Here is a 26,933-nt window from a genome sequence, read left to right on the forward strand (position 1 = left end):
TCTACTGGGATTCTTTTAGTGGCATTGAGGAAATTTCAGTACTAATATCACAGGTAGCATTTAAGATGTGAAAAAGAATAGCTCAATCCAAACTTCTCTTAAGAAAAACTAACATGAGGAGAACAATTGTTTATGCTATCTTTTTAATTCACTTTAAGAGTTCTTCATGATGATTTATGTCTCTCTACATCCATACATCTCCTCATAGGAATTTGGTGAGGATACAGTATTTTTTGATGTAATTATATTTGTAAGAACAATGTTTTAGTGCTAAGAAATTGTTTCATAAAAGTACCAATATACAAAGAATATATCTGTTAAGAGGATTTATCTACAAAATTATACTACCAAAAAAAAAAAAAACAGTAGTGGTTGGAAATATACCCTGAAACATCTTGTCTAATCCTCTTAATATTTATGACTACAAATGTAGATATTTGTAGACCAGAAATTTGAGCTCAATTGGGTGAATGAATGAAGAACTCTTAAGTTTAGCCTTTCAGCTATGCTGTTATTGGCATCAATGAAAAAGTAAAACAGAGGCTTATAGATTGCTGAGGGTATGCTTCTCGGTGAGCTCAACACTTTGCAGAAAAAATTAAAAGTTAAAAGAAGATTCATTAATTAGAGAAAGCAAATAACCAAGAAATTCAGAGGTACCGTTGAGACTCAAAGATTTTGAAATTATAACTAACTAAATAAATAAATGCTTCTGTAAGAATTATTGACCCAATATGCTGGATACTTTATTAAGTAAATGTATTCTGATACTAATATTGGAATCTTCCAGTATCTGAAAGAGGTTTTCCAATTGCTGAGATCACAAAAGTGTGTGACACCTTAGGTCACTCAGTTCTGTACTTACCTGGTACATGGTTTGGATAGTATTACTGGAAATATGCAGAAGGGATGAAATCACTATCTAAAGAGGCAGCTTCACTGCTGAATTTTTGGCAAATATTAAATGAGGATAAAACCCAAAATGTCTTTTGAGACTTGGTATAGAATACAGAATAATTATTAGACGCACCATCAGTTCTCTGTTAACAGGCTATCATACCTAGTCAGACTCCAAAGTTGTTTTTCATATTCTCAATAAAAATGAAAAAGAATAATTTCGACAGTAAAACTTCTTTGTTTCAAAAATTACTTTGGTACACCTATATGTTTTTACTATCTCAAGGTTACATTTTTCAGCCTTTTATTCTCAATAATTTGAATGTCTGAAGGATATTTCATGTTCATAATCATGCAATGTGTCTATGACTAAGTGACAGACTGTGAAGCCAGTTTGTGTTCCCTTTCCTCAACACAAGTTTCAACAGACTCTGTCCTTTATCTTTTATCTTCCAGTTTGTGAAACTTTCAAATGCTTTTTGAGATTTAATTTGGCTTCGTTTATCTTTGTCATAGACATTGTATATTAATTTGCTTCATTGTGTTCAGATCTAATTTTCTATTTAAAAAAATCCTTACTATTTGAACACATAAACGGAATCCAGATAATAAAAACATTGGGGATTCTTTCTACTGTGGCTATTTCTTTTTATTATAATTTTTACTTATATTTATATTTAATATATAATTACATAATCATTATGTAATTACATAATCTCCCCTTGCTCTCCAACACTTCCCATATACTCCCTACTGTACTCTCAAATTCATAGCCTTTTTCTTTAATTGTTGTTATGCATATATATGTGTATACATACACATACATATATATGTGTGTATATATATGTCCATATATATGTATGCATGTTTGTGTATATATATATATATATACTTGGATACATAAAAACAACCTTCTCAGTCTACATTCTGTAACTTATATGCATATATTTTCAGGGCTGACCATTTAGTATTGAGTAACCAGTGGGTGTGCTCTTCCCTATGGAGGATGTTTGCCCACTCAGCATTTCTTATTTGCACAAGGTTATTTGTTGCAGATCGTGGATGTTTTTGCAGAGTTATATTCTAACTTTGATAATCCCCCTTGTAATAACTATCACAGGAGCAACTGGAGAGTCGCTACATTCTCTTTAGGTGCATATGTAATTAATCTACTAAAAGATATTGTCAGCTACATATTTTTTGAACTGGCAAGTATAATGAGAGATCTTATATTGATCTTTAACATGCAAAAAACCGATAGTATTTGTGTGAGTATGTGTGTTGCCTCGTAAAACACTTATTCTGATATATTAGTTGCATCATCTCAGGCATTACTCCTGTGTCATGAGATAAGAATGACAGTGTCATAATACAGAAGACAATAAGTAATTACTTTCTTCAAGGAACTAATTAGAGCTCAGAATAATTGTATTGGGGAGATTTAAAGGATTTATTTGACATAAGAGTTTGATTTATTATCTTTTTTAATTATATTTTTGTTTGTCTTTTAAAACTAAAGTCCTATTGCTTATTCTGTTTAGTATTGAGAACATAAGAAACGGTTTAAAATTTGATTATGCATTTTTGGACTTTTATCAGTATTGTTTAAAGTGACTGTGGAAAAAATTAAAAAAATGACTATGGTATATAATGCATTAAATAATTTTGATTCTTAATTGTGTATAAAACATTACGGTTATTTATGCAACTTAGAGTGACTGACTATATTGTAAGGCCTTATTGGTATCTCTAGGGTATTCCCTAATATTTGTCATGAAACATATCATTAAAATTCTCTATATCTCAAAATCATTTTTAAAATCTTTGTATGTCAGATGTATTTGTGAAAACAGAAATATCCCATACTCATATGTTGTTGAAAATCAGGGTTAAACAGAGTAAACTGAAGCAAGGTATAGAATCGGTGACTGGGGCCTCATCAGGTTGATAGCTGAAGGAGACCACTGCTGATGGCAGCCAGCAAATAGAGAAAAGGAAAGAAGGGGGAGAAAATCACACACACATTGAGTGGATGAAGCAAGACAAGCTTCAACAACTTCATGCATATACACACATACATACATACGTAAATACATATATACATACATACACACTCACACATTCAATGGATGGAGCAAAGCTCCAACCAACTTACACATATACACATTCAGTGGATGGAGGAAACTCCAATGAGCTGACTCCAACATATTTATTTTTTCTCTTAGCCTTTTTATATATCTAAAACAAAGTTTTCTACATAAGAAAGGGGTTACCTATATAAGAAAAAGAATATGTAACCACACGTTATATATTCTCTAAAAATAATGATCACAAAAACATGTTCTTCAAAAACAGATTAAAACCATTACCTAAAGGGAAAGCACGACAGGATTACTAATTATGTATTTTTCTCTTGACACTCATACCTAAGTAAACATTTACCATCTATCTTTCTCTCCATAAGTTCATCATAACCCAAAAGCAAAAACCTTTTTGTCATTGATTAACGAAGTTTAAACAAATCAATCTATAGTAGCAAGTTTTTTCCCTATACTTAGCTGACGACATTTGTATTTACCGAGAAACAGATTATTATATATCTTACATCTTATTTTCGGGGTCGATATGCTAAACTGGCTAATCATCTATTTTCTACTCTTATATTCATAATAGAATTATTTACTCTTTAATCATAACCTTACTTTTTCATGATGGACACCAAATCCTATGGCCACATCCCTAGATCAAAAGATTCAGAAACTCAGACCCATCCTAGAATGAATGTTTTCTTTGATCATTAACCTGTCCCAAACCTATTTTTTCTCTTCCAAGTACAAATATGTGTTTTAATGAATGAAAGCTCACTGTTTTTCCTTTCGAACTTATGCAGCCCAAGTAAAGGGGCACATTCTATTCTTAATTCTGACTTTGTTATAACATAAGCCATCTCGTTAAACTCTCTATCAGTTACTCTAACTTCCTAAACCTAGTTAAATTAAATCAAGAAATATGTAAAATTATTAATTCATCTAAACAATATTATTTTTATGAGAATTCATCTTCATATTGAATCTATAGTAAAATCACCCAATAGGTTGGGATTCTTCCCAAGAAGCTGAATTGCTCTCAGCAGCTCCTCCTGCATGGCATCTGCCAATAAGATTTGATTAATGAGCATGTGAGAGAGAAGATGTGATATTGACATCAATTGTATTTTGCTTGAAATGTAGCAATATTTTCATCTAAATCTCCTTTCAGTGAGAAGGCTGAGGTGATGTTATGGAGGTGAACAGGACCCTGGTGACTGAGTTTATTCTCAGAGGAATAACAGATCTTCCAGAGCTGCAAGTTCCCATGTTCTTGATGTTCTTCTTCATCTATGTCACTACCATGATGGGCAACCTTGGCTTGATCGTTCTCATCTGGAAGGATTCCCATCTTCACACACCCATGTACTTTTTCCTTGGAAGTTTAGCCTTTGCTGATGCCTGCACTTCATCCTCAGTGACTCCCAGGATGCTTGTTAATATCTTAGACAATGGTAAGATGATTTCACTCTCTGAATGCATGGCCCAATATTATGTTTTTGGATCCAGTGCAACCACAGAATGTTTCCTCCTGGTAGCGATGGCCTATGACCGCTATGTAGCCATATGCAATCCTCTGCTCTATCTTGTGGTGATGTCCAACAGAGTGTGTACTTGCCTGATCAGTAGCTCATATATAATCGGTTTTCTGCATCCACTAGTCCATGTAGGCCTGCTATTTAGATTAACTTTCTGCAAATCCAATATAATAGATCATTTTTACTGTGAGATCCTGCCACTCCATACAATTTCTTGCACTGACCCATCTATTAATGCATTTGTGGTCTTCATTTTTGCTGCTGTGATACAAGCTGTTACCTTCATGAGTATTGCAGTCTCCTATGCCCATGTCCTCTTTTCCATCCTGAAAACAAAGTCTGAGAGGGGCAGAAGAAAAGCCTTCTCCACCTGCAGTGCCCACCTGCTCTCTGTCTCTTTGTTCTATGGAACTCTCTTCTTTATGTACGTGAGNCCTGGGTCNGGACCAAGTAAATATAAGAATAAGATGTATTCTCTGTTTTACACCATTGTGATTCCTCTACTAAACCCCTTCATTTACAGCTTAAGAAACAAGGAAGTTTTAGGGGCTCTGAGAAAAATCATAAAGCCATAAATATTTTTCAGATAAAATTGGTGTTTATTTATTGAATATATCAAAATATCTAATCTTGTGTTATCAAATATAGTAACCTGATATATTGCTAAATAATAAAATGTAATCTTTAGTCTGTACAATTATAATAGAAATATTATAGATTTATAAATATTTAATGGGCACTTTGAAGGTAGATTTCAAGTATATGTTATTTTTAATCCATACAGATAGATAAAAATTAAATCAGCCAATTAAGTCTCTTTGTAACACAAACTCTAGTGTTTACAGATAATCTTCATATACAAAATGTATAAATTTTAATAGTGCTTTGAATTTATATTGCCTAAATAAATCCTATGTTTGTACAATTCCTTTGTTTAAAATATATTTATCCTCTACAAAATATGTTTTACAACTTTAAACGCATTTTATTTCATGGATAAACGTGACAAATATAAGTTCATCTGTCATAATATTAGGAAAACATAGATTCCATATTAATGCTCAGATATTCTCAGTTTTAAGTGAAATTCTTACTTCATGTGATAACTGCACATTGCTCACAGAATGTATGTATGTGAGTTTGTGTGTGTAACAAACTATATTTCAAACCTCTTTTCAGTAATTCATATAATTATATGACTATATCATATGATCAGTACATAAACTTAAAATAATATTGATCTTAATATTAACCTTAAACCAAATGTGAGAAAGTATACTTTCTTAAGAATTTAAGATGTTTATTTCATGTGCCTATGTGTGCATGCATGCATGTGTATATTCGTGTGTGTGTGTGTGTGTGTGTGTGTGTGTGTGAGAGAGAGAGAGAGAGAGAGAGAGAGAGAGAGAGAGAGAGCCTGTTGTGTATGTGTGTATGCATGTGTGTATGCCCCTAACTAACAACTCAAAAGGAAGTATTCCATACCTTACACTGGTCTTTTTTTCTGGCAACTCTTCTGGAAGTAGCATTATCCCACATGAAGGATAACTCCACTTAAACTCGTGTGTGTGTGTGTGTGTGTGTATACATACATATATATACATATATATATGCATGAATATGTATATGTGTGTGCTTTTAGAATAGAATAGGTTACTGCATAACTATTTGCTGTCTTCTTTTTTTTTTTTTTTTTTTTTGGTTTTTCGAGACAGGGTTTCTCTGTATAGCTCTGGCTGTCCTGGAACTCACTTTGTAGACCAGGCTGGCCTCGAACTCAGAAATCCGCCTGCCTCTGCCTCCCAAGTGCTGGGATTAAAGGCGTGCGCCACCACGCCCGGCTGTGCATAACTATTTGAAACATTCTCTGAATTTTGACAGGAGGGACTAAATGGAGACTTCCAAATTAGATTCTTTCTCTGCATGTCTACTTGTGGATCTATTCCCATTTGCTGCCAGAGGAAGTCACTCTAATGATAACTAGATAAGGCTATGAGTATAGCAAAGTATCATTAAGAATCATTTTATTGTTTGGTTTTTGTTCCTGTCTTTTGTTTTTGGTTTTGGTTTTTTGGTTTTGGTTTTTTGGTTTGGTTTGGTTTTGATTTCTTGTTTGTTTGTTTGTCTGTCTGTCTGTCATGTTTTTTCTTTGAGCTATGTAACCTCTGGTTCTTGGTTACCCAAACAATGTCAAGTATGGGTTTTATTCCCTGGAGTGGGCCTTAGGTCAACTAAAACTTTGGTTGGCAACTCCCACAAGTTCTCTGCCACCACTTCCCTAGCATATTTTACAGAAAGAATAGATTATAGGTCAAGGGTTTTGAGGCTGGGTTGATGTCCAGGTTTCTTTTGGTAACCTACAGAGTGCCTTTCTAAACCAAACATGCTAGAATGTAGGAATGAAGGATCCATATAGACATGGTCAACTTATCCATGTTCTTTGAGCTTGTGGATGTTGTCCTCAGCAATGTGATCTGGCTGTCAGTTTCCAGACAGCAAATGTTTGCTTAGCACCAGCCTGGGATGTTTGGGGATATTCATGTGAACCCCATTGGATAGCAACTTAATTGAATGCCACCCAGTCCTGCCACTGTAAATTTTCCCTGGCTTTGAGAAATGGACGGTTGAAATTCTATATCCCCTGTTACTAGGAATCCTCATCAGGATCACCTTCATAGATTCCAGAAAATCTCCACTGTACCAGGTTTCTACAACACACACCAAATGCACAACTCTAAAATCTCTCCCACACATTCTTCCTCCATCCCATCTTTCCCATGAACACCTAATACTGCTCACTCCTATTGCCATGTAATGAAAGAAAATCTAATCTATTTCACTATCTTAGGGAGATCCATGCCTCCCCCACTAGAAATCTCTTCTTTGCCTAACTACTTGGCTTCTACAGATTGCAGTTTTGTTATAAATTACTTGATGGCTAATATCACTTTATAAATGATACAAATCATGTTTGTAATTCTGGGTCTGGATTACCTCACTCAGGAAGAAATTTTTCTAGTCCTATCAACCTGTGTGAAGGAATTTTAATCCAGCAACATGGCTGTTCTGGCAAGGGGTCCTTCTAGGTCTGAGTAATACAGCTGGAAGGCCAAACCTTTAAGCTCTCTGGCTGGAATAAGACACACTTTTATTACACAGCTTTAATCCTAAATAATGATGTCTGATTGAGGGGCAGACAATGTGACAAATCAGAGAAAGATTTGACAGAATAAGTCAGAGATAGGCAACAACAAACTCTCTTGAGAACAAACAAGAAAGGAAGGCTACTTAAGAAGATTGCAGAGTGAGTCAGGAGTAGAGGGCAGGTCAGTGAGTGCAGTGCCTTTGAATTTAGGCAATGTACTAAAGTTCTGTTGAATTCAGTTCAGTTCAGTTCAGTTCAATACAGTTGAGTCCAGGCAGTTCTGTTCAATTCCATTCAGTTTGTGTAGTCAGTGAATTCAATAAAGTTTAGTTTGTGGAATTCAGAGGCAGTTTTTTCAAAGCAGAGCAATTCCGTGAGAAGTCAAGAGAAACCTGTTTAAATCAGTCAGCTTGGTGAAAAGTTTTGAGTCAAAACAGCTCTCAGTTGAACCATCCAGCCATAGTTCAGATAGAACTAGAAAGGGTGAGGTTATTCAGGAGTAAGCCTCTGAAAGAATAATTACATCTAGTAGAAGAAAGCAAAATTTACAACTTGCCTGCAAATTTCATATTTTTAACAGCTGAGTAATATTCTATTGTTGAAATATAACACATTTTCTTCTTCCATTCTTCTATTGAGGAAGATCTAGTTTCTTCCAGTTTTGCTTCCAGTTTAGGACTATAATAAATAAAGCCTCAATGAATATGGCTGAGGAAGTGTCCTTGTGATAGGATAAGGCATCCTTTGGATATATGCCCAAGAGTAGTGTGACTGAATCTTGAAGTAGACCAATTCTAAATTTTCTAAAGAAACACTACGTTGATTTAGTAGCTGTACAAGTTTGCACTACCCACAGCACTGGAGGATTATTTCCTTGTTCTCTGTCCTTACCTGCATGATCTGTCACATATCTTAGTGATCTTAGGCATTCTGACAGGTGTAAAATAGAGTTTCAAAGTAGTTCTGATTGGCATTTCCCTGATGGCTAAGAATGGTGAGCATTTCTTTAAAGTTTCTCAGCCATTTGAGATTCCTCTATTAAGAATTCTATATTTAGATCTGCACATAATTTTTTCAACTGAATTGTTTGGTTTTTTAGTCTAGTTTTTAAATTCTTTACATATTTTCAATATTGGTTCACTAGCAGATGTGGAGTTGTTAAAAATTTTCCCCATTCCACTGACGGACATTTTGTCCAAATGATGGTATCCTTTGCTTTACAGAAGCTTTTTAGTTTCATGAGGTTCTATTTATTGGTTGTTGAACTTGGTTCCTCCACTATTGCTATTTGTTGAAAAAGTGATCACCAGTGCCAATGTATTCTTTGCCTTCTCTTTTATCAGGTTCAGTGTATTTGGTTTTATGTGGACATCTTTGATCAATCTTGAACTTGAGTTTTGTGCAGGGTAATAAATAGGGATCTATTTGCATTCTTCTACATGCAGGCATCCAGTTTGACTAGCATCATTCATTGAAGATGTTGCCTTTTTTTCCAATGTGTATTTATGGTTATATATATTCAGGTGTCCATAGGTTATGTGGATTTATGTTTGTTTTATATTTAGTTTTACTGATGTGTCTGTTTTTCTTCCAATACATGTGGTTTTATTACTATAGCACTGTGCTACAACTTGAAATAGAAAATGGTGGGATTCTAGTAGCTCCTTTATCCTTCAGAATTATTTTTGCCATTCTTGGTTTTGTTTTGTTTTGTTTTGTTTTGTTTTGTTTTGTTTTTACTTTGCATATGAAGTGGAGAATTGTCCTTTAGAGGTCTTTAAAGAATTGTGTTGACCAACCAGAGAACATGCATGGGATGAACCTACACCCTCTACATACATTTAAAAGATGTGCAACTTGGTCTTCACATAGAAACCCTAACAGAATAGGTAGGGATTGTCTCTGTTGCCTGCCTTTGGATCCATTTTCACTAACTCGGCGGCCTTGCCTAGACTCAGTAGGAGAAGATGTGCCTAGTCTTACTGCAACTTGATATATCAAGGTGGGTAGATATCTATGGGAGGTCTGCCTTAGGTAAAGAACTTTGGTAGATTTTCATTTGTTGAACTATTCCTACATCTTTGGGATAAAGTCTATTTGATTATGGTCAATTATCTTTTGCTATGTTCTTTGATTTTGTTTGTGAATATTTTTTAGTATTTTTGCATCAATGTTCATGAGGGACATTTGTCTCTAATTATCTTTGTTGAGTCTTTATGTGGTTTGGGTGTCAGGGTAACTGTGGCCTCATAAAATGAATTATGCAATGTTCTTTCTGTTCCTATTCTGTTGAATCATTTTGCCAAGAATTGAAAGAACTGGCTCAGGGGTCCTTAGGCCTGCAGTGAGGCTGGGGCTGTGGGGTTCTCTGACTCTTGAACATCCAAGGCACCACTGGGAGTTGCAGAAGAGCAGAGAATGGAGTTCATAGTTATCAGGGAAATGCAAATAAGAATGACTCTGAGATTCTACCTTACACCAATCAGAACGGCTATGATCAAAAACTCAAGGGGCAGCACATGCTGGCAAGAATGTGGAGCAAGGGGAACACTCCTACATTCCTGGTGAGAGTGAAAACTTGTCCAACCACTCTGGAAATCAATTTGGTAGTTTCTCAGAAATTTGGGGATAGTTCTACCGCAAGATTAAGCTATACCACTCCTGGGCATATACACAAAAGATGTCCCACAATCCCAAAAGGATACTTGCTCAACTATTTTCATAGCAGTTTATTAATAATAGCCTGAAACCTGCAAACAACCTAGATGTCCCTTAACTGAAAAATGGATAAAGAAAATGTGGTTTATTTATACAATGGAATAATGCCCGGCTATTAAAAACAAGAACTTCATGAATTTTACAGGCAAATGGATAAAAATCTTGAAAATATCATCCTGAGGGAGATAACCCAGACCCAGAAGGACATTCATGGTAGTTACTTATAATGGGTTTTAGTCAAAAAAAATTATAAGATAACCATGCCACAGTCCTCAGATCGAAAGAAACCAGATATCAAAAATAGTCAAGGGGAGTATCATTAAATCTTTCTCAAAAAGGGAACCAAAATAGACATCAGAGATTGATGGAGGGAAGAATCTAGATGGGAGAGTAGAGAATGAGGAAATGGTATAGGGGTATTAGGTGTAGGGATAGCAGGAGAGAGAGAGAGAGAGAGAGAGAGAGAGAGAGAGAGAGAGAGAGAGAGAGAGAGAATGGAAATTGGCAGTAAGGTGGCCATATCTAAGAAGAGCCAGAGAACTGGAATGAGGTGGAGGGGAGACCAAAGGATGCCTATGGGGATGACTCTAGGTGAAACTCCTAGAAGAGGAGATATGGATCCTAAAGTGTCACTTTCTGCACCTAGGCAGCACTCCCAGTGGATGGATAAGGACAGCAACCTACCCACAAAACCTTTGACCCAAAATGTGTACTGCCTACAAGATATGCAGGGACAAATATAGAGCAGAGATGAAAGGAATGAGCAACCAATGACTGGCCCAGATTGAGACCCATCCCATGGCCAAGAGCCAGTCTCTGACTGAAAGATACTCTGTTGTGTTTGCAGACAGCATAACTGGCCTCTGAGGAGCTCCATCCAACAACTGATCAAATCAGATGCAGAGACCTACCACCAAATATAAGATGGAGCTCTGGGAGTCTTGTGAAAGAGCTGGAGGAAGGTTTGGAGGGCCTGAAGAGGATAGGCATACCACAAGAAGACCAGCAGAGTCAACTAACCTGGACTCTTGGGGGCTCCCAGAGACTGAGCCACCAACCAAGGATGGGCTAGGTCTAGTACGTGTCCCTGCACATAGCAGATATGTGGCTTGTTCTTCATGTGTGTACCCCAACAATTAGAGCGAGGGCTGTCCCTGAGTCTGGTGACTGCCTGTGGATTCTGATTTCCTAACGGGTCTACCTTTTCTGGCATTTTTGAGAGGATGTGCCTAGTCCTTCATTGATTTCATGTGCCATGGGAAGGAGGGGATACCCAGGGGAACTCCACCTTTTCAGAGGAGAATGAGGGTTAGGGGGAGAAGCTGTGGGAGGGGGAGACTAGGAGGATAGGGGAGCTGATATTGTTATTTAAAGTGAATAATTTAATTGGAAAAAAGGAAATAGTATACTGAGTGGGGTATCCCAGACCCAAAAAGACAAATGCTACATGTTCTGTACTAGAGAGAAAGCCCACAACTCCTACCCCAAATCTAGTGTCAGACATAGTAAAGGTAGCACAAGAATAAACTCAGAATGTCTACTTTTCAAGACTACTTTAAATAAAAAACAAAAGCAGATATTGGCTTTAACTGTCTTGAGTGACCACAGAAAGAAAACAAAAAGAAAAAAATGATAATAGATATTTATTGTGACATACTTTCAAAATATGAAACATTTTCAAAATCTTTTTCCACCTGACATATGAATTGCCTGCAGCTGATTTATCCTCTTGCCTGCACTAAATCAATATGACTGAGAAAATAGGCACTGCACAGTTCCCTACTGAGTGAGTCATGCTGTAAATACGTACAGGGTTTTATAAAACAGCAGGTGTAGACAGGCACCAGAGTCATATATTAACATTAATTAAATGCATGAGGTGAGTCCAGATGACTTACAAATTTATTAGAAAACAAAAGCCCTTAGACTAGGTACAACATTTGTTGTTGATAGAAGTGTTATAAAATTTACAATTTTTCTATATATGTTCCAATAATTTTTAATATATCATAACATTTATTTTTATTGATGGGGGCTACATACCATGGTGTTCAGGTGGGTGGGGGTGAGAGGAAAGCCTTGTGGAACCATTTCTCGTCTTCCAACTTGTGAGTCCTGGGGACACTATTCAGTCTGCCAGACTTGGAGTAGGCATCTCATTGCTGATTCGTCTAGAAAGCTCTCCATTTATTTTTTTATTTGTTTGGTTTTTAATAAATTAAGAAATTTCAGCATTTTCAGTAGGTGTGACAGAAATATTTAGCTCATTAAGCCTACTCATAAATCTCAAGATAAAACAATCTCAGATGCTTTTTTTTTTTCGCTCTTTGGCAGGATTACACAGATTTTCTAAACAGATTTGAGACGAACATTCCACAAGAATAGGGAGGGGGAATGGGTTTGTAATAGGAGGATTTATGCGTAAGTTCAGTAAAATAAAATTAACAGAGTTTTAAAATATCTGAAAAGTGGGGGTGGGGGAGTTTATCATTGTTCTAAGGAAAGAAGTTAATGAGTATATATCAAAACTTGGGTGGGGGTGGAGAGATGACTAAGTTGTCAAAGCACATGCTGCTTTTTCAGAAGATCAGAGCTCCATTCCAAGAACCCCACACAGCCACGCAACTACCTGGAACTCCAGCTCTATTTAGGCTCTCTCTCTATTGCTCCTTAGAACACCAAGAACTCAACCCCTCAGTTCTCTCTCTCTCCTCCTCCTTCTCCCCCTCTCCCTCTCCCTCTCCCTCTTGCTCCTCTCTCTCCTTCTCCCTCTGTATGTCTCCCTCCTCTCTCTCTCTCTCTCTCTCTCTCCCTCTCTCTCTCCCTCTCTCTCTCTCCCTCTCTCCTTCTCCTCCTCCTTTCTTTCCCTCTCTCTCTCTCTACCTTAAACTCTCTCTCTCTCACAGGATGTCTCTATAGCAGGGACTGTGGAGGTAGGAGGAGTGTATTTTTCATGTAAAAAGAGACTTTTAGAACTTTAAATAATATGGAACCAAGAGTTTTAGAATGTATGAAGCTGGAAAGCAAGAGTTTCCTGGTTTTATTATTGAAAAACAAAGATTCTTCTCTCAATTAATACAAGCAGACCACAGTGTCCCCTCCCTTCCCTCCTCCTAGCTACTACCTTCTGAAAATTGTAGGATTCCAAAAAAAATGACATCCAAACACAACAAAACAAGATACAATAAGACAAGGCAAAAGCCCTAATTTATAGAATGGAAAAAGCCACCCACGAAGAGAAACAGAATTGCAAAAGTAGGTAAAAGAGTCAGAGACAAGGTGTCTATGAACTATAAAAGCAATTTAAAGTAAAAATATATCAAGCAACATATACTCATGAATGACTCTTAATGTCTTAGCTTACTATTTAAATAATAATTACATGATTAGATTGGTGTATGTAGTCTAACAATAGGCAAGATTTCTATTGTGCTCAGAAACTATAATCTAAAATTAGGATGCACATCAAGAGATAAAAAGATATTTAAAAACTGAAAACTTCAGAAGATAGTTATCATTTCATGAGTTTCTTTAGAGCACCCAAAACTTCCTTGTTTCTTAAGCTGTAAATAAAGGGATTTAGCAGAGGAATCACAACTGTGTAGAACAGAGAATACATTTTATCCTTTTGTTTACCTGATCCAGACCCAGGGCTCACATACATGAAGAGGAGGGTACCATAGAACAAAGAGACAGATAGAAGGTGAGCACTGCAGGTGAAGAAAGCTTTTCTTCTGCCCCTCTCAGACTTCATGTTCAGTACAGCAAATAGGACACGAGCATAAGAGACTACGATGGTCACAGAGGTACTGATTTGTATAGAAGAAGCAAAAATAAAAGCTACCAATCCATTAAGAGATGGATCTGTGCAAGAAATCGCATAGAGTGGCATGATTTCACAGTAGAAATGATCAATAACATTAGATTTACAGAATGTTAATCTGAATAATAATCCCACATGAACTATAGGATTTAGAACACCAATTATATATGATAAACTGATTAACACAGTACAGAGTCTCTTGGACATCACCACTAGATAGAGCAGAGGGTTGCATATGGCTACATAGCGGTCATAGGCCATCGCTACCAGGAGGAAAATTTCAGTAGTTGCACTAAAACAAAAAAAATAAAATTGGGCAAAACACTCACCCCTGGATATTATGTCATTCTTATTTAAAAATTTCATAAGCATCTTTGGTGTCACAGAGGATGATGTGCAGGCATCAGCAAAGGCCAAATTTCCAAGGAAAAGATACATGGGTGTGTGAAGATGAGGGTCCTTCCAGATGAGAAAGATCAAGCCAAGGTTGCCCACCATGGTGATGACATAGATGAAGGAGAACACCAGAAAGAGGGGAACTTGCAGCTCTGGACGATCTGTTATTCCTCTGAGAATAAACTCAGTCAACAGGGTGCTGTTTTTTTCCATCACACCCCCTCAGGATGCTCACTGCAAAGGGAGACGAGACAAAGAAAATATAACCAAGATAATGAGAACAGTACCAGATCATAGTCCCCTTTCACACATGCCAGATGCTCCTTAATAAACAAGAAAGAACAAAGTGAACTCTTTCTGCTTTCAAAGCTTTCCTGAAGTAGGGAAAAATTTATCAACAATTTTGATGTACATTTTTTAAATTTTATTTATTTATTTATTTATTTATTTATTTAGGTTTTTTGAGACAGTTTCTCTGTGTAGCCCTGGCTGTCCTGGAACTCACTCTGTAGACCAGGCTGGCCTCGAACTCAGAAATCCTCCTGCCTCTGCCTCCTAAGTGCCGGGATTAAAGGCATGTGCCACCAATGCCCGGCTCTTGATGTACATTTTATAATATGCAGTTATCTGAAAAGTAGCTGAGGAGATCAGAGACATCGATTTTCTGACCTTATAATTAAATATATATTTAGATTATGTTTAACTTAAATACATTTATAATTTATAGTTTTATATAAAATTTAGAATGGCAAAAAGGGAAAATAGACCGTATACTAAAACATTACTTAAACAAGCCCAAGCTGAAAAAATCTCATTGTATAATGTACTGCTTTACATAATGACATTTTCATTCTCATTTAAAATGGATTTTAACATGCTAATATGCTCTAGTTCTGTCTCCTCTCCTGATGGTTCCCTTCCCCTTTTCAAAAGACATCATTCTGTTTTCAGGTGACATATTTCTTTCAAATATTGTTATAGGGGAGGAAAATGGGCTGTCATTCAGAAATTAGTTATATTGACAGATCTTTCATTCTAAATCATAAACAAGTCCGGTGATAAGTTGAAAATTTTAACTATTTCTGTTCTTTCTATCCTTTTCAAATATGTTGCCTGATTACACATATGTGTTAACAAACACAATTTTGACTAATCTTTTCATTTTTTTCAACAAAACGCATATAAAGAAGCACTAATTCATTTCTTTATGGGATTAAACACACCTGAATTAAAATATTATAATTTTTGTTTGTAACAAAGAACTGAATACTCATATGTTAACTCATAATGTAACACTCACATTTATTTTAAAAGAGAACACATACACACACAGATGTACATAAACTTGTTTACATATTAATGAAATGTCTAAGAAAAATAATTTAAACATGCCAGGGTGGAAAATTGTCTAGTGAATTAAGAATATTTTTAGTATTTCAGTTATCCATTGTTTAAAAGAGATTTTAACAATTCCACAGTGTCTCCTGAGCTTCTAGCTGCTTGAAGAAAATTTGAAATTAAACGTGCTGTTAAATATCATGGGGCACAGGGCCACGGAATGAATGGTCAATGTCTCCATTATCTGCATTCTGCATAAGTTATAAAAAATTATATTTATATAAACAATCAATTAGCTAAAACTTGCTTAGGTTAAAACTAATTTACAATGCTCACAGATAGAAGATGCAAAGCAGAAAATTTCAACAAGCCCTGTATACACATGTATAGAGTGTAACCAGCCAGGGCTGTGGTTCCAGATCCTATACAATACAGCAGAGGAGCATTTAAATAAGGACCAACCATATTTCTGTAATAATAAATGTGCATAATCTGGGCTAAATGTAGTTTGAACACTTGTATCACTACATTGATGAGCTAAAATTGGAGCTAATCACTCAGAAATACAAAGTTTCATTCTGTAATTTTGTAGTGAGTAGGAATGACCATACAGTCTTAAAACAAATATTGTCCAATGGGTTTCCTACCAAAATACATGTTTAATTTTTCAAACCTTAGTATGTAATTCTGCATAGAATAAGTAACTGCTCCATGCCTATATCTCTGATATTAATAAATTAGTTTTCTCAAATCATCTGTTTTATTTTTGTAAAACGCATGTAAATGAGAAATCTATAGAAGAATAGGCAAGGAATCTTCTTGAGGAAATAAAATATGTAGAAGATCTGAAATATTATATTGAAAGAGGCAGAGGGTATTTCATGCTTCTTCATTTCAACTAAATAAAAAAATATTCTGTGAAATTTGTTCTCCTTCATCCTTTCTGAGAATAGGAAACACGATATTTGCTTAGAGTTTTATTAGATAATGAAACATTAGCAGAACAGCATATAAACTCTGGAAAAATATTAAATGTTCCTATGTCTTATATAAAAACCATAATATGACATTAGTATTATATTGGCCAAGCATTTAACATAAAACAAATACTGTTGTTGTGGGGGAATCTTCCTCTCTTCATATTCCCAGGATGCCCATGGAATTCATTAACCAGGTGAGTAAGCAGGCATAGATGCCACAGAAAGCCACACATCCCTGTGATCCCAAGAAACCAAAAATTCACATTGATTATGAACATTCTCAAAGTAAAAGTCAGAAAGGGACATTTCACTTACTAAGAATCCCAGCATAGAGGTTAACCACATGAACTCTTACAAATTCACACGATTGAGCTCAAATCTTTGATGAATAAACACATAGCTGTGAGTGACAAGGAATAAGAGAAAGTAAACAAAATAACAAAAGAGTTCACTTACCTTTTCAGAACTTCTTGTGCCCCACTCACTAGATAGTTCCCCTAAAATATACTTACAGAATAGCATTCCCATGCAGTTAATAACATATTATGACCTACTTTTGGTAATGAAGTGGTTGAAAATATTATTTTTTTCTCACCGAGTTCCTATGAAAATCTCTGCAAGCCTGGATTCCAGGAAGTATAAGTCTCCATGAAGATATTCAAGTTTCAACAACAAGAGTGTCCAAAACAACTGTCCTCTTAGTGCCAATATACTTTAACAAAGCAGTTTGTAGGGAATATATATTTATTACCTGCAATCTTATTTATAAAATGCAATTCTAAAACTCCCTTAATGCTACCAAAAATTCCCTATAGGGTGAGTCCAATGTGCTGGGCATTGTTTATTATCCAGCTAATTATTACTAACAAACCTATTGCAACTGGTTTTACACAGGCTCACTTGCTTTCTAAAACCAAATATTAAAGATCAGTTACAAAAAGTATTTATTTACTCCAGTGACATTATTCAGTATTTTTTATGTAATTGACTTCCCATCTTTATTGTTTTGATCAATAATTATATTTTAAATATACAAAAATATTTTATTAATATATCTACTAGTGTGAGTATTAATTATGCTTATGAAAATTATCAAATATTTCTTTTGCATTTTTATTTTAAGCAAGCATTTGGTAATTCAGAATTGATCAATGGTAGACTAGATTATTTCACACACTTCCTCCATTGAGAAGAAATTTTATTGAACCCTATGATATTGCCAATATAGATCCATTTTTCATATGTAATACAATATGGCTTACTGTAACCAAATTATCAAAAAATGTTTAAGGCAATAAAAGTACATAAAATCTTAGAGAACAGATTGTTTCGGTCTTACTGATTACTGGTGAATATTGATAGCATTTTCATGAAAACATCTTTTATCTTCTACCCATTCATGTCTTTCCATTTATGTATACAATATTTGTATATACTGTTAAAAAACAAAATGATTTTTTTATTTTTGGTTTTCAAGACAGTTTCTCTGTATAGCCTTGGATGTCCTGGAACTCACTCTGTAGACCAGGCTGGCCTTGAACTCAGAAATCTGCCTGCCTCTGCCTCCCAAGTGCTGAGATTAAAGGCGTGCACCACCACTGCAGAAGTGGATGCTCAACAGTCATCTATAAGATGGAACACAGGGCCCCCAATGGAGGAGCTAGAGAAAGTACCCAAGGAGCTGAAGGAGTCTGCAATCCTATAGGAGGAACAACAATATGAACTAACCAGTAACCCCAGAGCTCATGTCTCTAGCTGCATATGTAGCAGAAGATGGCCTAGTCAGCCATCACTGGAAAGAGAGGCCCCTTGGTCTTGCAAACTTTAGATGCCACAGTACAGGGGAACAACAGGGCCAAGAAGCAGGAGTAGGTGGGTAGGGGAGGAGCATGGGGGGGAGGGTATAAGGAACTTTCAGGATATCATTTGAAATTTGAAATATATATAAAGAAAATATCTAATAAAAAAAAACTGCCTCAAAAAATGATGTGACTGTTCATATTCTTTCTTAACTAAATAAACCACATATTTTCTAATTTGTAACTTGAAAACTTATGAGTTTATATTTTTCTGGTTATAAATGTTTTCTGAAAGCATATCTGCATCAAAGGCTCAGGGGCAAACTTTTGAGGAAAAAGGACAGACAAATTGGCTGTAAGAACCAGAAGATCAGGGAGTTTGTTGTGAGGCTGTGTCTTCTAGGAAATTCAGGAACAATGTCCATAAAGTCTCAGCAACATTGTCAACATTTTGTGAGCTGAGTAATAATGACACTTATGAACATGCCAAACAGAATAGAGAAAAGCCCATGAGAACTCAGCCCTCCACAAAGAACGATGGGAACATGACGAAAGCTGAGAGCAGAAGTCTTCCCAGGGAAGATCATGGCAATTGGTTATCCAGTATTAAATGGCCAGCCCTGAAAATATGCAAGAAAAATCACACAGACTGGACAGATATATATAATATATACCATACATTATTCATATCAATATACTATTGATAAATATATGGAGATATATGTATATACCTATATATACCAATAATACATTGTATATTATATACTATATATACTTATATATTCAATAGTAATTTTGAAAAGAAATAGGATGCCATGAATTTGAAGGCAAATAGACAGGGGTATGTGGGAGTGTTGGAAGGGAGGAAAGAAAAGAGGAAAATATTGAATTCAAATATAGTGTCAAAAAAGTTCTATGAATATCTCAAATCTTCACGTTGAAAAACACTGCAACCAAACATATTGTTAAGGATGTTAACATACATTGTTAAGGATGTTGTCTGACACTTTGGCCATGAGACTGTGGGTATTTTTGATGTATTACATATATCATAACAAGTCATGCATGTTAGTTTTTCACACAAGACAAAACCAGCAAACATTATTTTTATATGGATGCACATAATAGCATATCTATATGTACACAAAAATATCGCAAAATTTTCATAACCCACTATATTTCCCTTGGAAAAACTATAACGATTTTTAGAGTTACCTTAAACTTTGAATTACCTTAAATTTCACCTAAAATTGGAATATTTTGGTTTCATCTATTTATGACTACAAAATGGTGTATTGATGTATGCATGTAATACTTCATGATCAGCAATCAGTACCATACTGAGAGGACATGACAGAATGTCTCCTTATCCCTTGAAACCTTCTTCCCACAACAAACATTTCCTAGGTCCATCAACTCTCAAGCCTCTGATAATTACATATCTATATTTCCATGTGTCTCATTGTGTTAGATTCTGCATTTACGAGGGGTTAAGTAGTACTGGGCCTTCTGTGCCTGGGTAATTTCATTTGGCATATATTCCTGATTCATTCATTTTTAAGGATGAAATTCTGTGAGGAGCGGTGTGGCAGCAGTCCCAAGATGGCGCCCAGGACTGCAGCTAAGTCTTATGACTTGCACCTGACTTCCTCATGAACCTGAAAATAACCCACGACCATCGTAAGAGCTGCGCAGGTGCACCATGATGCTGGCGGTGTAAACAAGTCCATATTTGGTGGAGATGGGCCCCTGCTGCCCTGATTGTCTGAAGCTGTGTGCCTGGTGAGGTGACATGGCCTGCTGTGAGTGGATGGGGGCTGAGAGTATATAAGAGTGAGAGACCCGGAGTTCAGGGGAGAAAAAAGATGAAGCAAGAGAGATGAAGACTGAAGCTTGCTGAAAAAAACTGCTGTTAGAAGACCTGGTGGTCGTGTCGTTCTTGCTGGTTGAGAGCGGACACAACAAATGGTGGCCCTTATAATGACTCGACTCCCCCACCAAAGAGTTCAGAACTTTCAGCAGTCAGTGTTTGCTAGCAGGGTAAGTTCACGGTAAGTGAAACTTACAACCCCAGGAGTTTGGGAAGGACCTTGGATAAAATAGAAGCAAATATAAAGTTGCCAGGAAGCAGGCACAAAGTAACACAGGAGTTTTGGGAAGGACCTTGGATAAAATAGAGGCGAATATAAAGTTACCAGGAAGCAGGCACAAAGTAAAAGTGAAACCATGGGAGCGTCCTCATCCATCCAATTTCTTCATCTCTTCAGAAGCTCCTTAAGTCTAAAGGTTTGAAAATTCAAAGAAAAACCATAGAAAAGTTTCTTGATGAGTGCGATACTGTCGCACCTTGGTTCTCTGTCTCAGGCAACCTCACAGTCGCTTGCTGGGAGAAGGTAGGTAGGTACTTAGATGTTGCCTGGGAGCAGGGGATCCTGAAGGGAGGAATGAAGGCAGTGTGGAGGATGGTAAGGAGCTGTTTGGATGATGAATGCTGTTGCAGGGCGCTAGAAGCTAGCCAGCAAATTCTGGAGCAGTTAAAAGAGGAGAGGTTGTTACAATCTGAGAAGGACAAGACATCGTCAAGCAGCTCAGAAAGTGAAACAGAAGAGGAATTAGAGTGATTGGCAAAGAGAGTGGAAAAAAACAAATTGTGCCCTGACTTGACTAAGCAAAAAGGGGAGAAGTCGAAGGAAGAGGGAAATAAGAATGTGAAAGGAGACACAGTGTTATCAGGTGGACAGGAAAGACTAAACAAAAGAGCGGAGGCAGAGGAGGAAGGTAAATTAGCTTCTGCACCCCCTCCTTATGCCTCCTCGGCAGCTGCCTATGGGCGGACCTTCTGTCCGGAAATTTGGAGACAGGTTAGATTCTCCTTGCTGGGATGTCCTATTTTCACCGACCAAGCAGGGCAGAGATATCATGAGCCTCTAGATTTCAAAGTAATCAGGAATTTGGCTGAGTCAGTGCAGCCGTAAGACCTAACTGTCTCCTATACTGTAGCTCAAGTAGAGGCCTTGAATAGACACTGCATGATGCTGTCTGATTGGGCAGGCTTGGTGAAGGCGTGCCTTTCACCTGGGCAGTATTTAGATTGGAAAGCCTTTCTTATTGAATTTGCAAATGAATAGGCAGCTGCTAACATTGTTGCAGGAAATCCAGCATGGGATAGGGTTATGCTGCTTGGCCAAGGTCAATTTGCACAACAACAGACAGGATAGCCACTGCAGGTGTTTGAGCAGGTGAATCAGATTGCCATAAGGATGTGGAAACCATTGCCCAACAGAGGGGAAGTTAGTGGAAACTTGAGTAAGATTGTGCAAGGTCCCCCTGAGCTGTTCTCAGAATTTTTAGCCAGGATGGTTGAGGCAGCAGGAAGAGTATTTGGTGACCCCGATACTGCTATGCCCCTGATAAGGCAGTTGGTTTATGAACAATGTACCTGAGAGTGTAAGGCTGCCATTACGCCTTTTAAAAGCAAGGGTATCGAGGCATGGATGAAGGTTTGCTGAGAGCTTGGTGGGCCATTGACCAATGCTGGTCTTGCAGCAGCTGTCATGCAGTTGCAAAAGAGGAAGAGGGATGTGCCTCCAGGAGCTTGCTTTAGGTGTGGCAAGCATAGACACTTGAAGAAGAATTGCCCTGAAAAAGGAAGTGGCTCCGGGGGAAGCAGAACTCGCCCCCCTGGGTTGAGTCCAAAGTGTAGGAAAGGGAATCACTGGGCTAGTGAATGCAGATCAGTCAGAGACATCCATGGTCAGCCTCTTACTCCTGGATATGGAGGTGCGTGGTCAAAAAACTGACAGCCCTTGCTTCCAGGGCCCGCAAATATATGGGGCAGTGGACAACTCCCAGGGGGAGGAGGAGACCTGGCCAACATTGAGACATCCCCACAACCGCGGAGAGCCACTGAAGGTTCAGCAGGATTGGACCTCCACTCCACCACCAGACTCGTATTGACTCCCCAGATGGGCACACAGGTGATTGAGACAGATTTTAAAGGTCCTCTACAAAAGGACATGATAGTACTGTTATTTGGCCGCTCCACGTCCACTTTAAACGGGCTCATCGTCCATCCAGGAGTTATTGACCCTGATTATCAAGGGGTAGTTAAGGTTATGGTCTCATCACCACGAGGTATTGTGTCCATCTCCCTGGGGATCGAGTAGCTCAAATTGTCCTTTTAACTAGCCTTCATGGGTGCTTCCCCTCCGCTGGTAAACAAAGAGGAAAAGGAGGGTTTGGTGCCTCGGGTGTAGACCTGACATGTCTCTCTCTGCAGATGGACCAGCGTCCAGTTCTGGAGTTGAAGGTGGATGGCAANGCCATCCTAGGGCTCCTAGAAAATGGAGCTGATCGCAGCATCATAGTACAGAAGGATTGGCCCCAGGGATGGCCAGTGCAAAGTTCTAATCAGATGCTGTGAGGCCTAGCGTAGGCAAAAGCTCCGGATATGAGTGGACAGAATCTGAAATGGAAAGATGCTGAGGGCCCTTCAGGGAAAATTCAGCCTTAGGTGCTAGAGCTCCCCATTTCTTTATGGGGAAGAGATCTATTAAAAGATTTAGGCTTGAGACTTACCAATGAATCTTTGCCTATTTCTCGACATCTGATGCAGGATATGGGGTGGCATCCTTCCTATGGGTTAGGGAAATATTTGCAAGGAAGAAAGTCCCCCATGATACAAAAGAAGAAAATGAATACTGAAGGCCTGGGTTTTTCCTAGGGGCCACTGAGGAGGGCATTCCCATAACCTGGAATAAGAGGAACCCAGTGTGGGTACCTCAGTGGCCCTTGTCTAAGGAAAAATTACAGGCAGCCAAAAGTTTGGTTGAGAGGCAACTTCAATTAGGCCATATTCGTCCCTCTGTTTCATCATGGAACACACCTATGTTTGTAATAAAAAAGAAGTCAGGCAAATGGAGATTGTTGCATGATCTTCGAGCCATCAATGCACAGATGCAGGTTATGGGGTCCATACAAAGAGGCTTGCCATTGTTGTCTGCTTTGCCCCAGTATTGGCCCCTTATAGTAAAGATATTGGAAGGAGATCCTGATTTAAATTCAGTGCGGAGTCTGACCCCTGAGGCTAGACAAGCCTTGTCCATTGTAGAAAAGGAGCTGAGTAAAGCACAATTAATGAGATGTAAGGAGGGAGTGCCCATCAACCTTATGATACTGCAAACAGAAATGCAGCCCACTAGTTTAGTTTGAGAAGAAGGACCTTTGCTCTAGATTCATCCAAGAATATCCATGGGTAAGACTGTGGAACATTATTCTACTACAGTAGCAAATTTGGCGTTGATGGGAATTCAACAATGTTTGCAGCATTTTGGATGTCATCCGGGCATGTTGATTATTCCCTGTGATAGTCATCAGCAAAATGTTTTGGTAGCCACAGTGGATGAGTGGGCCATTCTGTTTTGCAGCTTTAATGGCACAATAGATAATCATTATCCTAAACATCCATTGGTTACCTTTTATAAAGCTCATGCTGTTGTGTTTCCTAAGATAGGGCAGGAAAGGCTCATTTCAGGAGCGGTGAATGTGTTTACAGATGGGTCCAAAACTGGATGTGGAGCCTATCTTATTGAATCTCAACAACCGATTCTTAGGCAATATCAACCTGGAACACCCCAACTGGTGGAGTTACAAATTGTGTTAGAAGTATGTAAAAATTGTCCTTTTTCCTTCAATTTAATTTCTGAATCTCAATATGTGGTTAATCTGGTTAAAGGATTAGTAGTTGTGGGACAAATTCGATCGCATAGTCCCATATTTGAATTGGCTGCTACATTGCAGCTGCTCATTTGGCAGCGCTTCGCTCCAGTGCATGTTAATCATATTTGCGCCCATACAGGGCTCCCAGGACCTTTGAGCAGAGGGAATGATGTTGTGGATGCCTGCACACGAAAGCAACTTGTGTTTTTATCTACCACCTTAGAATTGGCCAAAGTCTTTCATGATAAGTTTCATGTTAATGCTAGTACCTTGCAGAAAAGGTTCCATATCTCTAGGGCTGAAGCACGAGACATAGTTGTTTCCTGTGGGCATTGCACCGTGTTCCAACATCCTCCTTCTTTTGGAGTGAATCCTCGAGGCTTATTGCCCCTTCAGGTATGGCAAATGGATGTTACTCATGTTCCTAAATTTGGAAAGCTTAAATATGTTCATGTCTCAGTGGATAGCTGCTCAGGTATCGTGCATGCCACCCCTATGTCGGGGGGGGGGGAAGCAATTCATGCTATCCAGCATTGTCTCGATGCCTGGGCTGCCTGGGGCAAACCCCAACAGCTTAAAACAGATAATGGACCTGCCTATACTGCAAAGACCTTTATGTCCTTTTGTCAACAAATGGAAGTGCAAGTGAAGCATGGCTTACCCTATAATCCTCAAGGGCAGGGGATTATTGAAAGAATCCATAGAACCATCAAAGAGATGTTTCAAAAACAAAAAGGGGGAATAGGCCATAGCTGCACCCCTAAGATGAGACTCTCTTTAGTTCTTTATACTTTAAATTTTTTATATTTGAATAAAGATGGCCACGCAGCAGCAGATAGACATGTTCAAAGAGTGCCTGGCCTACAAGGATATGCCAGGTGGAAAGATGTGCTTACAGGAATATAGAAAGGACCGGATCCAGTGTTTACGTGGGCGAGAGGGTCTGTTTGTGTGTTTCCACAGGACCAGATGGAACCCCTTTGGGTGCCAGAGAGGTTGGTGAGATGCTGCAAGAATGAGGCTCCTGATCCAGTTGCCCCTGTGGATGTGGTGGATGATCCCACGAGCACAAACGATGGAGCCAAGATGGGAAATCCTTTCAGTGTTCCCGAAGCTGATGCCAGTTCAACATGAAGTTCAAGTTTTCCCACACTTTTTTGCTAGATCCCTGAATACCCCTTAAAGAGATATGCCCTATAGAAGGCAATGTTAGTATTAAGTTAAAGGGTATTTTTTTAATAGTTAATCAGATTAAGGAAAGTAGTGATTGTGTTCAGCTTTATAATCAGTCTGCAACTTGGTTTGATAAGCCTGGTTTAAATCATGGCTTTCTGGCTATCTATCCCTTGCTTCAGGGCTGATGAGCAGGAATGGGAGCCCTGGGATGTATGCTTGTAATAGTGTGTGTGTTGTGTGTTTGATGTATGTGTCGGGTACAGCATGTGCAGGCCCGCACTTCCGCCATGGTGGCAAGTCTTATGACTTGCACATGACTTCCTCATACACCTGAAAATAAGCCACAACAATTGTGAGAGCTGCACAGGTGCACCATGATGCTGGTGGTGTAAACAAGTCCATATTTGGTGGAGACGTGCCCCTGCCGCCCTGATTGGCTGAAGCTGCGTGCCTGGTGAGGTGACGTGGCCTGCCGTGAAAAATGGGGGCTGAGAGTATATAAGCGTGAGAGGCCCAGGGTTTAGGGAAGAAAAAAGATGAAGTGAGAGAGATGAAGACTGAAGCTTGCTGAATAAACTGCTGTTAGAAGAACTGGTGGTTGTGTCGTTCTTGCTGGTCAAGAGCAGACACAACAAAATTCACATCTTTTGAATAGTATAATAGTTTATATATTTAGTTTTACATTAAACATTTATGTATATATCTTTTTGTAGGTTCCTCTCACTTAATTTGTTAATCTACACATTAGTGGGCAAATAGAATACATTAATACATTAGGCATTTTGGAAGATGCTGAAGTAGACATGAGGGTGTAGACATATCCTTAGTATACTGATACTTTAGGTCTACTTGTTGTCTTTGGTGGCTGTTCCATCCTGTTTGGAACATACAGCCTTCAAGACTCTACTGTTCAGATGTTGACCAAGTAAATATTCTTGATCTTTATTTCCTTACTTGCAAAGTAAAGCAACTAATTTGTTCCTACTAGATTTTCCAAAGAGTCAAATAAAAGGAAAGTTCTTATTGGTTTCAGATGATAAAGACACATAATGGTGACCTGAATTGTATTGGTAGTTGTTTTATTTATTCTAAATGAACCAGCCCATCTAAGTTGAGGGGGAAAAGATGTTTGTTGTTCACTGGAAGTTTAACTGCACAAGAAAACATTTATATCACTTTTAACTTGACCTGTAGAATAGAAAGTCTTTTAGATAGAGTCAAAAAAGGAAAAACACAAGCAGTGGTGATACATTTTGAACAGTCAATTTCCATTTTTAATAAAAATTGTATTATAATATTATACACCTGAGTGCATCAA

At 37.8% G+C, this 26,933-nt stretch overlaps 2 protein-coding genes across 2 annotated transcripts; one reads left to right on the forward strand and one right to left on the reverse strand.

The window, feature by feature from the left end:
- Positions 1-4,176: 4,176 nt before the first annotated feature.
- On the forward strand, positions 4,177-5,097 carry LOC110311699 (olfactory receptor 5AC1-like). Its single transcript, XM_021185172.1, has one exon. It carries the CDS (start codon positions 4,177-4,179, stop codon positions 5,095-5,097), a length of 921 nt encoding a protein of 306 aa, XP_021040831.1.
- An 8,802-nt stretch (positions 5,098-13,899) lies between these two features.
- LOC110311671 (olfactory receptor 5AC1-like) lies at positions 13,900-14,817 on the reverse strand. The gene has a single exon (XM_021185129.1). The coding sequence runs from the start codon at positions 14,815-14,817 to the stop codon at positions 13,900-13,902; it is 918 nt and encodes a 305-aa protein (XP_021040788.1).
- Between the last annotated feature and the right edge of the window lie 12,116 nt (positions 14,818-26,933).

Source organism: Mus caroli, chromosome 16, assembly GCF_900094665.2.
Source record: "Mus caroli chromosome 16, CAROLI_EIJ_v1.1, whole genome shotgun sequence".
Taxonomy (NCBI): Eukaryota; Metazoa; Chordata; class Mammalia; order Rodentia; family Muridae; genus Mus; species Mus caroli.